A 15,996-nucleotide genomic window follows, 5' to 3' on the forward strand; every position below is an offset into this window, starting at 1 on the left:
TTTGGCAATTTGATACTGCCTATACTAATTCTTATTATTTTAATAACATTTAAAACATTATTTATTGTTACTCTTCTATTCACTTGCTGTTAAATACACCTTTCTCCAATTACAGTAGATGACTCAAAGTCCAAACCAAAGTAAGTCCATCGTTCTCTTGTACGTATCATTATAAAGCTAGATAAAAACTTATTCTTAAAGACTCAGTCTTTTATCTTCAGATATCTATCAAATATCCAAGCACCAAAAATTCCAGAGGGAGAAAAAGTCGATTTTGATGTAAGTAGGAGATTTTTCTCTTTAAACACACACCCCTCTCGTATTTAGACCACCTGTAACCTGTAAAAATTATGTGTGTGTGTGTGTGTGTGTGTGTGTGTGTGTGTGTGTTTGCAGGACATCCAAAAAAAGCGTCAGGAGAAGGATTTAACAGAACTACAGTCTCTAATAGAGGCTCATTTCCTCCAGAGACAGAAAGACGAAGAGGAACTCATTGCTCTGGTCAACAGAATTGTGAGTGCTTCCTCATAAATGTCGTTTATTGCTGACGTAAATGTCTTGCGTTTGTACAGCTCTTTGTAGACAGTAATTCTTATAGGTTTACATGCTTTTTTTTTGTTAAATATCAAAGTCAAAAAAGACTTTGATATTCAAATTTTTGTTTTAAACAAGATCAACATCTTGCAGATCCTGCAAGAGGTACATAAACCTCCGAGTATGTGAATATGTGTTTGAACAGGAGAAGAGACGAGCGGAGAGAGCCGAGCAACAGCGAGTGAGAGCAGAGAGAGAGAAAGAACGTCAGGCCAGACTCGCCGTGAGTTCCTTTCATATTCTGACTGTCAACGCCTGCCATCTTCTGCAACACCAGCTGTCTACTGGAACACCTTTCCACCAGTGACACCAAACTAGTCCTGAATTTACACCTTCGTTGAGGATGTTAATCAAAATCTCCTTGTATAGTCGAACGAGTGCATTTTACATGCTACTGGATAATTTCTGCAAAACTTTCAATCTAAATTTAACTGATTCTTCGTTCAGCCGTTGGAATGAAACGATGAACTACAAGCTTATAACAGAGATGAAACCTACGATCTGAATTGTTGGCAGGAAGAGAGAGAGAGGAAGGAGCAGGAAGAGCAGAGGAAGAAGCAGGATGAAGATGCCAAGAAGAAGAAAGCTCTTACTAACATGACCCATCAGTATGGTGGCGTACAGCAAAAGGTCAGTGTTTCCAACTCCGTAAACGTCTAAATATTTGAAGTTACATGATAATGTTATGCAGTTTCTTCCACTGATATTATAATTACTGCTGAACTAAAGGGTGAAGGACGCAAAGGCGCAAAGAAACAGACCGAAAGGGAGAAAAAGAAGAAGATCCTGGCTGATCGCCGAAAACCACTGAGCATTGATCATCTGAGTGACGACAAACTCAAGTACAAAAGCTTTCATATATTGGCACATATTATTTATATGCATATTATTGGCGCTGGTTAATAGTTGACCTTTACCACCAATCAGTGACCTAGTGACTATTACTTTAAAAACTACAAGTCAAATAAACATTTAAGATCATTTGTAATCATTTGGTTCATTCACACTTCAAAAACACTTGAAAAGAACATTGTCTTGAAACGCGTTTTAGGAAAAAGTTGCTATTACAGAAGAACCTACACAACTAGTAGGCTATCAAATGAGAGAGAAAAAACACTTGTTGTAATAGTGGCCATTCAAATTTTAGAAGAACGTGAAAAGAACGTCTCGAAACGCGTTTTTCGAACTTCAACTGCAACTAGGCGACGATGTAAACCCAGTGGAACTCCAGAACGCGTTCTGTGTGAACCTTACTTTGTGTGTCTCTGGTTGCAGGGATAAAGCCAGTGAATTGTGGCAGTGGTTGATGCAGCTGGAAGCAGAAAAGTACGATCTAAACGAGAAACTGAAGCGCCAGAAATACGATGTAAGTGATAACCTAATTTACTTACGTTACGGAGCTTCTGTCAGACCTAAATTTTGAGTCATTGACAGTTTAACAAAATCCAGTTGACGGCGAACAGCTGGAGTTTGGTCTGAGGTAATTAGGTTGCGGTCATTCTCACTGTATCCTGTTAGCACTTAGCTGTCACGTTTCCGTCTCTCACAGATAAATCAGCTCCTTGCCCGCGTCCAGGATCACCAGAGGTATAAATCAGAAGCTTGAAATCTCACAGAGTGTTGAACCATGTTCAGATGTAAGGCCCAAAACTAATTTGAACCTCTTGCTTTTCTCTCTTAGTGCCAAGGGACGCGGTAAAGGCAAGATGGGAGGAAGACTGAGATAGATGTTGGCAGCACATTTGAGAGGAATCTCTGTCCTCCTGCATTAGTTATGTTTGAAGATATTTAAAAGTCATTATTCAGAACTTAAAGAAATGCTCTGGCTGTACAATTTTGCTTTGCAGTCGCTTGCTTATTTTTTGCCATGAATAAATAATAGCACTTGTTGCACTGTTAGCTTCAGTGTACTCAATTTATGTTTATATTATTTAAACCAAATAAAAATATTTAATCTGTGATTATGAAATTATATCAGCAACACATTGTATTATTAATAATATGTAACAGTAAATATAGTTGCAGTGCACCATACAATGAACAATGAACAATGTTATGTGTGGAAATTATATGTGCAGATAAAAACACCAACACTGAATTAAACTACATTAATCAAAAGTTTTAATTAATTTTATATGACCAGAGTTTTATTATAAAAGTTTCATACGTTCACATAAAAGAGATGAGTGCTGCTTATGTTTCAGATCATGGAGGCTCACTATCAAGAGTCTAATAAAGGGGATTTGTTTACATTGAGCATGTCACCCTTATATACCAAGTTGAGATCACATGATCAGTCAAGTGCTCCTAAAACTTATGATCCTAAAACAATGTAAATATAATCATACTTAAAAATATTACTAAGTGCACCTTTGCAAATGTACAATCATACCAAAACTTGGAAATGAAGCCACAACATCAAGACAAACCCTTTGATTTGTTTGTATCACTACCTTTAATTTAGGCTAGATTAGGGACACACAGTCCTTTAACAGGCCACACATTATCTGCAAATACATTATGTATCTGCTTACATACATGAGAGGGATCACTGAATGGGACGTGTGCAAGTGTGACGCCCTCAGTGTAGTTCAAGAACTGTCCGTTGAGTACATCAAATTATATTCAATACACACTAACTGACACCAGTGCATTTTTCAAGTTGGCTGTCTGTGAAATCCAGACAGAAGAGAGACGAGGCTGACGCAGGCCGCAGGGTTCGGGTGAAAGGGAGAGGGGCTGGACTTCACCACAGGTGTGTTTCTCGGATCTCAGCGATCACATGACTGGCTTTCTGCAAGGCCTAAGTTTGAAAAGAATTGAACATTTCTCATCATATAATATGATAAAACACAATACAACTAATTCAAATAATAATACATTTTAGAAAAAGGTTAAGTTAGCCTCTACATTAATAATAATGGTTTCAATTAATTAAAAATAATAAGTAATGCTAGTAATAATTAAAAAAGTAATGCTATTATATCATTAATAATAAAGTAATATTCTTGATTAACAAATAACATTAATGCAAAGGATACTCTGCATAAATAACCATTGTTTCATGAATATATGTTATTATTGCAAATTATATATATATATACTATAATATAATTATTAAATTATTTATAATCATTATTACAATCACTATTCATGTAAAGGCAACTCTGCGTTACATTTTACATTAATATACATATTGTTATTAATATACATTATATAGTAATAATTAGTAGTATTATAAAATGCACTTATTATTAAAGGCAACTCTGCATTACTACACATTTTATATGAACAAATTACTTCTACATAATTACATGTTTATTGAATACTATTGTTTAGTCTTAAATTATGCATTATTTGTAGCATTATAGAATAAAATTGATGTAAAGACTACTCTGCATTACTAATAATTTTCATATTAAAATGCATTATTATTAGTAGTAATTTTAATTATACACACGCTATAATTATTACATAATAAGAAATTATTATTAATATTAAATAATATGATTGTAATGTAAAGGCTACTCTGCCTTACTACACATTATACTAATAAAATAATATATACACTAGTATAATATATATTAATATAATATTAAATAATTTAAAACTATTATTTAATCTTAAATAACAATGCATTATTTGTATCATTAAATTAATATTCATGTAAAGGCTAATTTATATACATTATTTTTTACTTTATATTTATATATGTCTATTATAGTTATATATATATATATATATATATATATATATATATATATATATATATATATATATATATATATATATATATATATAATTATTATTAGCAATTAATTAAATGTTATGGTGAAGGCTAATTTCCATTACAACACATTTTACTTTAATATACATTATTATTACAAATTATACGTTGTTAATTATTATTTAGTTAATATTGTTTAATATAAAATACTAGTAGTATTATTAATATTAATGTAACGACTACATTACTAAACATGCTAGATTAATAAATATTATTGTAGATTAATATAATTACAAACGTTTTACTTTGATATACGGCGTTACCTTCAGCATATCTGCAGCCTCATTGCGGCGCTGGGCCATGTCCTCTGACTCTGTGAGGAGGTCGTCCAGCAGGGCAGGTTTATACAGCTGCCCCACCAGCTCGCTCTGTAAGCTGTCCTTCACGTGGTTGACCAGGAAGTGCATCACAGCCTTTGGTACACTGGAGAGACAGAGACACAAAATGAGCAATCTTCTTAAAACCTGAACCCAGAAACTGCTTCACGTGGCATCTACCTGTCCTGGATGTTTTTCCGGACAATGAGGAAATAGGACTTGATGAGCCTCTCGATGACCTCGCAGTCCCTCTGTTCACGAGCAGACAGTTTCCGGGTGACCGGCACAGGCTGGCCAAAGAGCAGAACAAATCAACACTAACTCATTGTGACCGTGTTAGCAAACAAACACTTTTGTGCTCTCTGTGTTTGAACTCCTTCCTCTGGCACAATCAGATGTATGTGTGTTTTATGGACTCACCACATCGAGCAGGTTCACTGCGTGTCCTTTCTGAGGGCTGGCGGGGACGGAGCTCTGAGGTTTAGTCTTGTCGTCACCCTGGCCTTCGTCTCCTTTCTTCAACATGCCTCTCCAGGTCCCTGTTCCTCCTTCCTGCTCCCCCTGAGCTCCTCCAGCCATCTGACACACACAAACAAGAACACCTTCACAGGACTGAACACCCACAAGTGTTTCATGCACCTTCCCGTGCAGTCCATTGCTGTTTTTAACAACGGTTCACACATAAAACACCAATTTCAGCCTTAAACTGCAAAGATACAACGTTAAAAAACAGCAGCAGCTGTCCAGGGTCTTCACAATCAACCTTTATAAATCAACTCAGCAAACACACAACAGAAGTTTAAGAAGATCCTGATGAGTAAAATCAAAGCTGTCAGTTTCGAGGATGGTGAACATGCAGTCAGGGGAGCAGTTTGAGTGGGTTGAAAGTCAACTCCATGCTTTGCCCCTACACACCTTAGGACCATCGCCTTCAGCAGGCGGCTGCTCGGTGGGCGACACTGACTGCCCACCGGGACCTTTTAAGGACTACAAAGAGAGACAGGAAGAGAAGAGGCTAGTCAGCTAGAGAGGAGGTCAGCAGGTTTAAAACTAATTCTAGAGACTTTGGTTTATGAAACAAACTCATTTCTAGAGAGGAACAGAGAAGAAAAGATCACTGCAAACAGCAGCCCGTCAGGTTTTTGTGTGAAAAACATTCAGTTTATCCCCGGATGATTTCACATCATACCTTATCACGGGGCACCGCTGAGGGAAGCTCTCTCATTCGGTTACGCCTCTGCTCCTGCAAGAATAAACTTTACACTGAAATGTGTTCGAATCAATGCATTTCGGTCGCAAATCTAAACGAAATCGTCATTAAATTATGTGTCAACCTCAATGTTGTTGTTCATGAGCCCACAGGCATCTGCGAAGTCTGGGTGTTTGGTGTTGATGTAAGCCAACTCAATCGCCACAAGATTGTGAACCTGGAGCACAGCGCAAACACTCGTTTAGAGAAGATACACATGCACATAAAAAGCATGAGGGGAAAAAAACAACAGCAAACAAACCATCTCATTGGTGACTGGGAGCCTCTTCCTGAGAAGAGAAGTGACCACTTCTACGATGGCATCGTGGAGCTTTGGAAACCTAAGCAACTCCTAGGAAAGAAACGTCAATAAAAGAAATAATCCGCAAAAAGAAATTCAAACAATGCTGATAAAACCATCAAATCATTTAACTACCAGCAATTATATTTGACTGTTAGATGAAGAAAATGATGGATAAGAAATGGTTCAAGTAAAATGTGTTCAATAAACATTACATTTTGTACTCTTCAGCTTCATAATCAGCTTAGTATAATTACTAATATATATATATATATATATATATATATATATATATATATATATATATATAATTAAACATAATTGTAAAATAATAATAACACTAATAAAACTACACACACACACACACACACAAATAAAACAATACCTAATAATACAGATTGATATAAAAATTTGAATATTATATAATAATATAATTTTATTAGTAGAAAGTCACAAAAATTAAAATTATAAAACAAAAACTATAATAGTAGAAAGAATATAACTGTATTATTAATCAAAATTACAACAATGCTAATAAAACTATAATAATATTAATACAACAACTAACTAATAAACAACTAAAACACAAATAAAAACAATAACTTATTTTTTTTTTTTTACTAATCTAATCACTTTTTCAGAAATGATACTTGAGTGTGGATGTTTATATGTAGCATATACAGATAAGAAACTAAATAAGAGACAATTTCATTTTGCACATATTAATTACTAAATTACACAAAATAAGCACAAAAAAAAAAAATACAGCCTTCGACATCACTGAAGGTCCATTCACTGTTTCTACACCAGATGTGAATGCTATAAACTATAACAGAACTCATTATAATCAGTGATGCTGTCTACACTGGACACGGCTTGTCATTCTCCCAGAACTGCTTCTGTGTACAACAGTGAGCGCAAGCTACATTAAAGGGATTATTACGTTTTGAATATGGATATTTTTCTTACAAATACACATTGATTCGCTACAGAAGGCCTTTGTTCATCCCCGGAGCCATGTGAGACACTTAATGTTTAATGGATTGGTGATTTTTAATTGACTTCTTTTTGACTGATGCATGCAACACCCGCTGAGTGTCATGAAACAGCTCGGAAGATCAAAGACATTTTTTTTAAATATATAACTCCGACTGGATTCATCTGAAAGAAGAAAGTCATATACACCTAAGATGACTTGAGGGCGAGTAATTTATAGGCTAATTTTCATTTTCGGGTGAACTAACCCTTTGCACTCTTTAGAGTCGGAGGAATTTTTATCAATGCTTTTATTGTTCATTAGTTGGAAAAACACTGAAAGTGATTCCAATGCCATTGTTCCTGTGTCATTATTGTTACATGGATGATGTTGAATGTGCTATCCATGTTTATTAAAGCTTCAGCTATTGTTCTTAGCATGAACAGGCCTTAACTGATGTACTGTATAAGAGTGGAAAAAAATTAATTTTGTGGGGAAAAAAGCGAGACGATGCAACAGGCAAAAATACGACATGTCTATGCGGACCAACCATTGATCAGTCTACCTGAGTGCTGTAGTTGCTGCAGTGCTGAATGATCCTCTGCATCTCTTCATGCACCAGCTCCACACAGCGCAGACTGGGCTCCTCCAGACGCTTCACCTGCCTCTTCACCAGCAGCTCAAACGACACCTCAGGCACGAACAGAGCAGGACGGGGACCCTGAGGAAACACACATCTACATTACAAACTACACAAATGTACACCTCATACTATCTAGCTCTTCAGTGTTATACAAGAGCCTTTTTAAATCCCTCTAATAATGAAAGTTTCCTCATTTGCTAAAAGAGAAACCTCTATCCATACAAGTACAGATGGCACTAAATGATAAAAAGGATGCAAGAGTCAAATAGTCCCTGCAAAACCTACTGTAGCGTTCCTAATAGCTGTGAGGACATCTATGGTTGTAAGTCCTCCAAGAGGATCGACCGACTCCAGTGTCCTACCAAACGTCTCATGAAAAATATAACAAATTCTTGCACCACCACACCTAAAATATTAGAACAAACAACTACGGTTAGCACTTACACCACCTGGTTTGGGGTCAGCAGGATTTTTTTCATTTGAAAGAAATCAATACTTTTATTCAGCAAGGATGCAGTATATTGATCAACTGATCAAAATGACATTTTGAAATACATTTAAAAATAAAACAGTTATTTTAAATTGTAATAATATTTCATAGTAATACTGTTTTTAATATAATTTTGAGCAAATTAAAGGTTTGATGAGCATAAGAGACTTCTTTCAAAAACATTTAATAAAACTGTACCAAGCCCAAACTGTTGAAGGGTAGAGTATATAGCAAATCAAACAGCTTTATTTGAGGGACTGGAAGAGAAAAGGAACTAACAGTTCAGCAGTTTCAATGTATTTGGCCGTTCCTTCAATAGTGTTGCAGTACTCGGTGGCGAACTTTGTGATGAGCTGCAGCAGGGTGGCGCTCATGTCCTCTACCGGCTCGCCGTAGCTGCCGAGCAGGGACTGGTACTGAGCTGCTAAAACATTGATACGTGTCTTCAGCTCCGGTAGACAGTCCCTAATGTGATGCATCAATAACCTGGTGGAAACAAAACATAGGTTTTTAATACTTCAAAAAACAGATATGCTCAGCAGAATCAATGAAATTTGATATTTCAAGCTTACACTCTGACCTGTTTAATGTTCTGGCGAGATACTTGGTTCCATTTCTGTTGGCGAGGGAGGGGTATTTCTTCTGCAGGAAAGCGTGCTCATCACGGATGGAGTCTGCCACACTTTTCTTATTATTGATATCCAGCTGACTCCTGTATTAGGACATTTAATCATCTTTTTTTTATGTTTTAAAAAGTCAACACTTTACTGTAATTATACATGCATATATATATATATATATATATATATATATATATATGTATGTGTATATATATATATAATACCTGTTGACCACTCCAATCAGTCCTAGTTTGACAGGAATGACTCTGCCCATGAGAACGTCCATTGCATCAGTACCAGCATCCATCAGATCTAGTTTAGTCACTACAGCCAGTGTTCTGCGACCTGAAAGCAGAAAAGAAAAATATTTAAATGTCAAATGTTAAGTGTCACACAAAAAAAAAAGAATCCTCATCACACAGCTATGTGGAAAAACACCACATCACACAAACTGAAAGGAACAGACAGTGTGTGCAAAAAAAAACAGACAAACAAAAACAAATGCACAAGCAGACCAAAATAAACTTTAGTATGCTGACCGTCTGGATCCACCTCACGGGCCACTTTCAGGGCTTCAGAGGTGGCCATGTCTGTGTTCGCTGCAGTGACGGCTAAGATGATGCAGTTGGGATTGCTGATGTATTTTAAGATCAGCTCGCGGATCTGCAGCTCGATATCTTTAGGCTGGTCTCCCACTGGGACCTGTACATGAATATATGAGTGTCAGCATCAAAAAATAATCCACAAAAGGAATATCCAAACAGGCCAAGCTAAGCTACTGAATAAAACACCTTTGTGATGCCAGGCAGATCCACCAGCGTGAGGTTGACAACATGTGGTGAGAAGATTTTCAGTTGAATTGGCTCATCACTGATCCCCTGTGAAACAATGACACAACGTTCAGTATTTGTTAAACTGCCGATGTCAATGAAGATGGCACTACGATTCAGAAGTTTGGGGTCGGTAAGATTTTATCACGTTTTTAAAATGTCTCTTATGTTCATTATGGCTGCATTTATTGGATCAAAAAGTAAAAACAGAAATATTGTAAAATATCATTAAATTTAAAATAACAAACAACTTAAATTCATTTTATTCAAATCCGTTTTAATTCATTTAAAAAAATTAAATGATAAGCATCAATACTCCAGTCCTCAGTGTCACATGATCCTTTAGAAATCTTTATAATATGCTGATTTGTTACTTAAGAAACATTTCTTATTATTATCAATCTTAATTTTTATCAATTATAAAAAAAAATCCTGGATTCTAAAAAGTTGAAAGGAACAGCATTTGTTTAAAACATAAATCTTTGGTAAATTTATAATATCTTTACTTAACTGATATTTTTTTATAAATTTAATGAATCATTGTAAAAAAAAAAAAAATATATATATATCTTACTGACCCCATACTTGTAAATGGTAGCACACATACAGGTTTAAAAAAAAAAACATCATCTGATTTAGTTCATTTAAGGACTCTTCCTTACCTTGTTATTTCCTGAAACTCTTTCGGTTTCATTTTCAATTTCTTGCCTGATTTCATCAAAATCTGTGTAGACCTAAAAGGCAGAGATAAAATATTAACAATCATGACATCTCACTTCACAAAGACTCCATGGGGTGGAGAGTGACATCACTGTTCGTAAAAAGTTTATGTCTGTTATATAAAAAAAGCGGTCATAGTTTCAGGGTTTCTTTTAACAGCACAAATGGAGCACAAACGAATGACAACGGTTTGGAGAGATTTGGACGCCATGGGGTGGAGAGTGACGTCACGTCACTGCCCAGAATTGTTTTTGTTATTTCTAAGAAGAAGAAATATATTTGAAGTTCATTTCAACAGCACAAACCGGCACAAATCGAGCACAAACGAATGACACCTGTTTTGTGCGATTTAGACAAACTGGGGTGGAGAGTGACGTCACAGCCTCCGAAAATAGTTTGGATGGATCTACGGAAGGAAAATAGATACTGTGTTTGTTTTAACGGCACAAACGGGCACAAATCGAGCACAAACGAACTGCGCTGGTTTGGGGGATTTGGGCGACATGGGGTGGAGAGTGACGTCACACATTCAAAAAAAAAAAAAAAAAAGTTTAATATCTCAAACACCAAACCAGCACAAACGTTCGTTTCTGCGGCACAAATCAGCACAAACGTAGCACAAACGAATGGCATAATTTTGGTGATTATTTCTTTTTATGGGGTGCCAACTTCACGGAGGTTATGCAGTGTCTCTTTGATGTGAAGACTTTTTCCACCTTTACTCAAACGCGAGGTAAGCTATATAGAGATTTGGATGACACTGGGTCTCGATCATTAACTATACATACACAGATTTGTTTGTGATATTTGCATCTGTAATTTTTATGATAATTCATCAATAACTTTTGAACTAAAATGTCAAAATTACCAAAAAACATAGGAACAAATGAAACCAAATTTACACAAAAATATCACATGCTCTTGGAGGTCTTACAATCATGTTAGGATTAAACATATATATTCTAAGTCCACGCCCCCCTAAAATGACTCGTTTAAACACGCAGGATTGTTTCTGAACCTGGGAGACTAGCCTACAGTGTCGGCTGTGCACAAAGCCTGTTTCTATAAAGTGGGGCAATTCCAACTTTACAAGGACAGTCTGGTGCTTCTGACTCACAGTCTGTAAGTACGTTTTCATATTTAAAGAATTTGCCACTGATGATTCAAACATCAGTTTTGAGCAGTGTTGAGTAGAGCTTGTTGTTTGTCGTTTCTCTGATCACAAATGCAGACATGGTTTTATGTTTACGTGGCACGATACTACATCGCAATGCATGAAAGTCATTATAATCAGTAATTATGTCCCCACTGGATGCAACAAATGTCTTGTTTGTAATGGGTTGTTTTATTGGTTTTGTGTCGTCGCACCGGGACACACAGCATCACAGTATGGTGAGGGGCATGACATTTCCATCATGCACTTGAGGCATTCGGCCAATCACAACGCACTGGATAGCTGGCCAATCAGAGCACACCTCACTTTTCAGACTGATGAGCTTTGTTAAAATCGATCATTTCAGAAAGGCAGGCCATAGAGGAGGAAAAATAATGTTCAGTATGTGGAAAATAATGTGTTTTTTTTTTTCCCTTAAACCTCATAAACACATTGCATTACACCAAATACAAAAAATAATGTTCTTTTTAGCAACATCATATAAGCCCTTTAAAATGAATGACTACTAGTCGACCAGAAAAATACTTAGTCGAGGGCAGCATTAATATATATACACACTCACCAGCCACTTTATTAGGTTAACATGTTCAAAATTTGGTGTAAAGTACATTGTTTAAATGCCACAGCCTATCTGAGTATTATTGCTGACCATGTCCATCCCTTTATGACTACAATGTATTACTTCTGATGGTTATCTCAAGCAGAATAATGCACCATGTCACAATGCTCAAATCATCTCAGACTGGTTTCTTGAAGATGACAATTGGCTTCACAGTCACCAGATCTCAGTCCAATAGAGCCGCTTCGGGATATGGTGCAATGGGAGATCTGCATCATGAATGTGCAGCCGACAAATCTGCAGCAACTGCGTGATGCTATCATGTCAAGTCAGTATGGAACAAAATCTCAGGAATGTTTCCAACACCTTGTTGAATCTATGCCACAAAGATTTAAGGAAGTTCTGAAGGCAAAAGGGGTCCAACCCGGTACTAGCAAGGTGTACCCTAATAAAGTGGCCAGTGAGTGTATATATACAGTACATACACACACTCCATTATAAAGATACTTAATATTAAATATTCAATCTTAATCACCCTTCATTTTAAATCACGAATCATCAATAACTTACTAAAATGTGGAATTAAAATTGGTGCTTAATACGAAATTTACCAAGAAGTAACAACTGAAACCATCTGAACACAAAATACTTACTGGCCTTATAAACATGTAACATTTTACTTAAACGTACCGCTGGCTAAGAAAAGCACCAGTAATCAGTTTAAAATCTGTTTGATGAGTTTAAACTGGTTTTGAGGACAGCACACCTGATTTTGCTCGAGGAATTTGCTGCATGTTCTTATGGTCGAATACCCATATTTAGGGAGAACTGCATGTTTGCATGAAATTCCCTTAAACGGCATTGGAATACTACCAATTCATTAAGCTTAGAACAAGGTTAAGGACAAATTCATGAGTGTGTGTGTGTTGTTGTGATTTAGGTGAAAATTTTTCATGGGAAAAATGTTTATAAACATAAACTATCCATTGTTCATAATGGACGCCTAAAAAAATTCAAAGGGTCACACATATTTGTTATGACGCTGACTGTAAATTCTGTGAATATCTGTTGTACTGCTTTCCATACCTTGTTTTTGGTGTGTAGAAATTTCCCCCACTCTTCTCCATCCACTCCTGTGGGTAACAGCAATGGCAATAAAATGATTAGTGACACAATTCTGGGATACATAGCTTTTACTTTCTTCTGAGAGTTTACTCTGCTAAATAGGATAGGCTTTTGTTCCACAACAACATTTTTCAAAAGCACCAGTACAGCAAATTAAACAAAAACTGCTACAAAACAAAGGCAAACGGAGTGCATTGTGGGTAGCACAGCATTCATAGCTTATTCTAACACACACTGTCCTAAAAAAAACTTTGAATCTTCACTACATGATGACATTTAAATATCAATTGATTACTGATATAGAGTTAGTGTTAGTAAGTAAACAGACATTCAGAGTCCCAATTTGTTCATACTCACCACCTCAAATATGAGACCGGATTGTATGCTAAATAATTCAGTTTTGGGTTGTTTAAGCTAAGCCATTGCATTGGCAGCTTAACCAAAGCTTATAATCAAAAAATGAAAGCAGGATGAGGAAAAACACAAAGCTACTCAACACAGGCAAAAGGGCAAGGAACAAGGAAAATAAGACCTTTGTAAAGACGCCCATTTTTCCACACATTGGGGTCTGTGTTTAAAGAAAGATGACAGAGGGTTAGCCTGCAGCAATTCAGTCTTTATAGGACTCTAGAGTAGCCAAAACCACATAAATGCAGAGACGCCCATGCTAAAAGCTTTATTTATTGACTCTTATGAACTAGATTCCTTGTTTTTTTTTTATTTCACATATTTTATTTAAACACACAGCACACAGGAATAATCTGACTCCGATTACTACCTTTTCCTTTATCTTTTGACTTAGTACCTGACACCACTGCATTGCCACTGATTGAGTAACCAAATTAGAAACAATGCAGACTTTGAAGAGAGACTTCCTAAATCCCATAGACACACACTGCAAGTCATCAATTCATGCTTTTCTGAAATACAATTAGAATAAAGCAGATACCATTCTCTTCGCTGGTCTTTCTTCTGTCCTCGGGGTCTACGTGCACCAGCTGGAGGATGAGAGGCCTGCGGGTGACGATGCCCGTCCCACGGGGCAGGAGGTCTTTGCCAACTAAACTCTCCAGCACTGAACTCTTCCCGCTGCTCTGTGATTGAGATGAAGCATAAAAACGAACATGACTAAATACACCTGGGTTTTCTGAACATTTAGGCCAGTATCATATTACTAACACATATTAATGGGAGATAAAGTGTGACAACTATATTGTTTGTTATGCATTTTAATAGTAATGTTATACTGTTTTAAATAATCTCATTTCAATATCATCCCTAGTTTTTTTAGCTGAATAAATTAAATAATAAGATCAGCATCAATTGCATATTTGTTCAGTTTGGGCCTCTGGATGAAATTGTAGTTTTTATCTCCTCAGATGTAAGCTTCATATTACCACTTTATGAGCCATAAAAGCCTGATATTATACAAAATAAAAAAATGAAATGCATATAAAACTTTATTTTTTATTTCATATGTCAGAATTTAGAGGGTTAAGAGACTTTCTTGGGCACCCAGACAGCCATATCCTCTAAAGTGAATGAAAGCCCCTGCTTTAAGACTCTTTAAACGTATTATACCTTAAGTGTGTGTGACTCCTCTTCTTCATGAGTCAACCATTCAAGGTACAGTATTATCGAGAATGAAATACCTCCATAACGAAATGAAGCAGATATCTTGTGTAATGTCAGGATGGAAAAGATCCACAATCTTTTTTAACTTAGTTCTGCTCTATCTATTTTGTCTTTCATGTACAGTAAGTCCTGCAGCTGTCCAGTCCAAACACGCTGCCAGAACTGTCAAGTTCAGACCGACTGTGGCGCATCTCTTCATGTGTTAGCTACTGTAACTCAGATCAACACAACCCTAAAACTCACTTTGTAATATTGCTGATACTGTTAAAACACAAACACATTCCTAAAAGTAGAAATGTTCACATTATATCCCTGTGAAGTCAATTATTCAAAATAGGAATCAGAAAACGAGCGATGACTTGCGTTAGCACGCTAGTTAGCTGGACAGCGCCGATAACATTACTTGAAAGCTCGCTGCAGATTTGTATTGTAGTGTCTTAGTTTGCTCACTTTAGAAACCATTCCGAACATTGGCGCCCAAAAATGCTGTCTAGGTAGGTAAGTTACCTCAATAGGATTTGAGACACTGCCATAGACCTGTTTCAAACTGAATGGAAACCGCAACTAAAACATTAACGTTACCTGCGTCCCCACCACTGCAATCTGAGGCAGCTGGATAATATCCGACCCGACTGTGTTAAAAACATCCTGGAGTTTGTTAATGACAGGAATAAGAGCCTCCATCGCGTTGACGATCTCTTCCTCTGTCAAAATGAATGAGCTAAGGCGAATACCCCGGCTAAACACGGCACAAAGTCATCCAATGTCCCTCACAGGGGCACCATGAACCAACCAACCCGGCCGCGGAAAAACTGGGCCCCGGTGCATTCTGGGACTTGTAGTTTTAGACGTGACAACAGCTGGTGACCCACTTTTGAATTTTCTGGAAATAAACTACACTTCCGAACATTGTTCTGAGTTTTTGCGTCAAGGCAACTGTAACTATGGGGTGCAACAAAAATATTTTGGAGCTTTA

General features: G+C 36.5%; 2 protein-coding genes across 5 annotated transcripts; one reads left to right on the plus strand and one right to left on the minus strand.

Annotated features, from left to right (window-relative positions):
* Positions 1–93: 93 nt before the first annotated feature.
* tnnt2d (troponin T2d, cardiac) lies at positions 94–2,493 on the plus strand (the record flags this gene model as incomplete). The annotated part of the gene is made up of 9 exons (XM_052597291.1): positions 94–140; positions 222–279; positions 397–513; positions 740–817; positions 1,111–1,224; positions 1,324–1,436; positions 1,870–1,960; positions 2,144–2,181; positions 2,276–2,493. Coding segments are annotated over 9 exons (702 nt in total), but the record flags the coding sequence as incomplete, so codon positions are not given.
* A 205-nt stretch (positions 2,494–2,698) lies between these two features.
* dnm1l (dynamin 1-like) lies at positions 2,699–15,841 on the minus strand. Of its 4 annotated transcripts, XM_052597564.1 has the most exons (20): positions 15,603–15,831; positions 14,335–14,479; positions 13,918–13,953; positions 13,347–13,393; positions 10,470–10,541; positions 9,769–9,855; positions 9,517–9,679; positions 9,202–9,322; positions 8,938–9,069; positions 8,637–8,843; positions 8,153–8,273; positions 7,790–7,945; positions 6,210–6,299; positions 6,033–6,125; positions 5,888–5,941; positions 5,614–5,685; positions 5,119–5,277; positions 4,879–4,988; positions 4,645–4,804; positions 2,699–3,397 (listed from the first exon to the last, which is right to left on the minus strand). In XM_052597564.1, exons 1-20 carry the CDS (start codon positions 15,702–15,704, stop codon positions 3,341–3,343), a joined length of 2,184 nt encoding a protein of 727 aa, XP_052453524.1. In that variant the 5' UTR covers positions 15,705–15,831; the 3' UTR covers positions 2,699–3,340. The 4 variants fall into 4 exon arrangements, with proteins under 4 accessions (XP_052453524.1, XP_052453525.1, XP_052453526.1 ...); XM_052597565.1 differs by lacking the exon at positions 13,918–13,953; XM_052597566.1 differs by lacking the exon at positions 5,614–5,685.
* Positions 15,842–15,996: the final 155 nt, after the last annotated feature.

The sequence above is a fragment of the Carassius gibelio genome, chromosome B25 (assembly GCF_023724105.1).
Source record: "Carassius gibelio isolate Cgi1373 ecotype wild population from Czech Republic chromosome B25, carGib1.2-hapl.c, whole genome shotgun sequence".
NCBI classification, from domain to species: Eukaryota; Metazoa; Chordata; class Actinopteri; order Cypriniformes; family Cyprinidae; genus Carassius; species Carassius gibelio.

Bases quoted from the DNA above. Each gene is read 5' to 3' on its own strand.
- dnm1l (XM_052597564.1), bottom strand. From the start codon at position 15,704: ATGGAGGCTCTTATTCCTGTCATTAACAAACTCCAGGATGTTTTTAAC. The intron at 13,954-14,334 runs GTATCTGCTTTA...CTTTAAACACAG, and splicing joins AAAGACCAGCGAAGAGAATG to ACCCCAATGTGTGGAAAAAT. The intron at 9,680-9,768 runs GTGTTTTATTCA...ATTCATGTACAG, and splicing joins ATCTGCCTGGCATCACAAAG to GTCCCAGTGGGAGACCAGCC.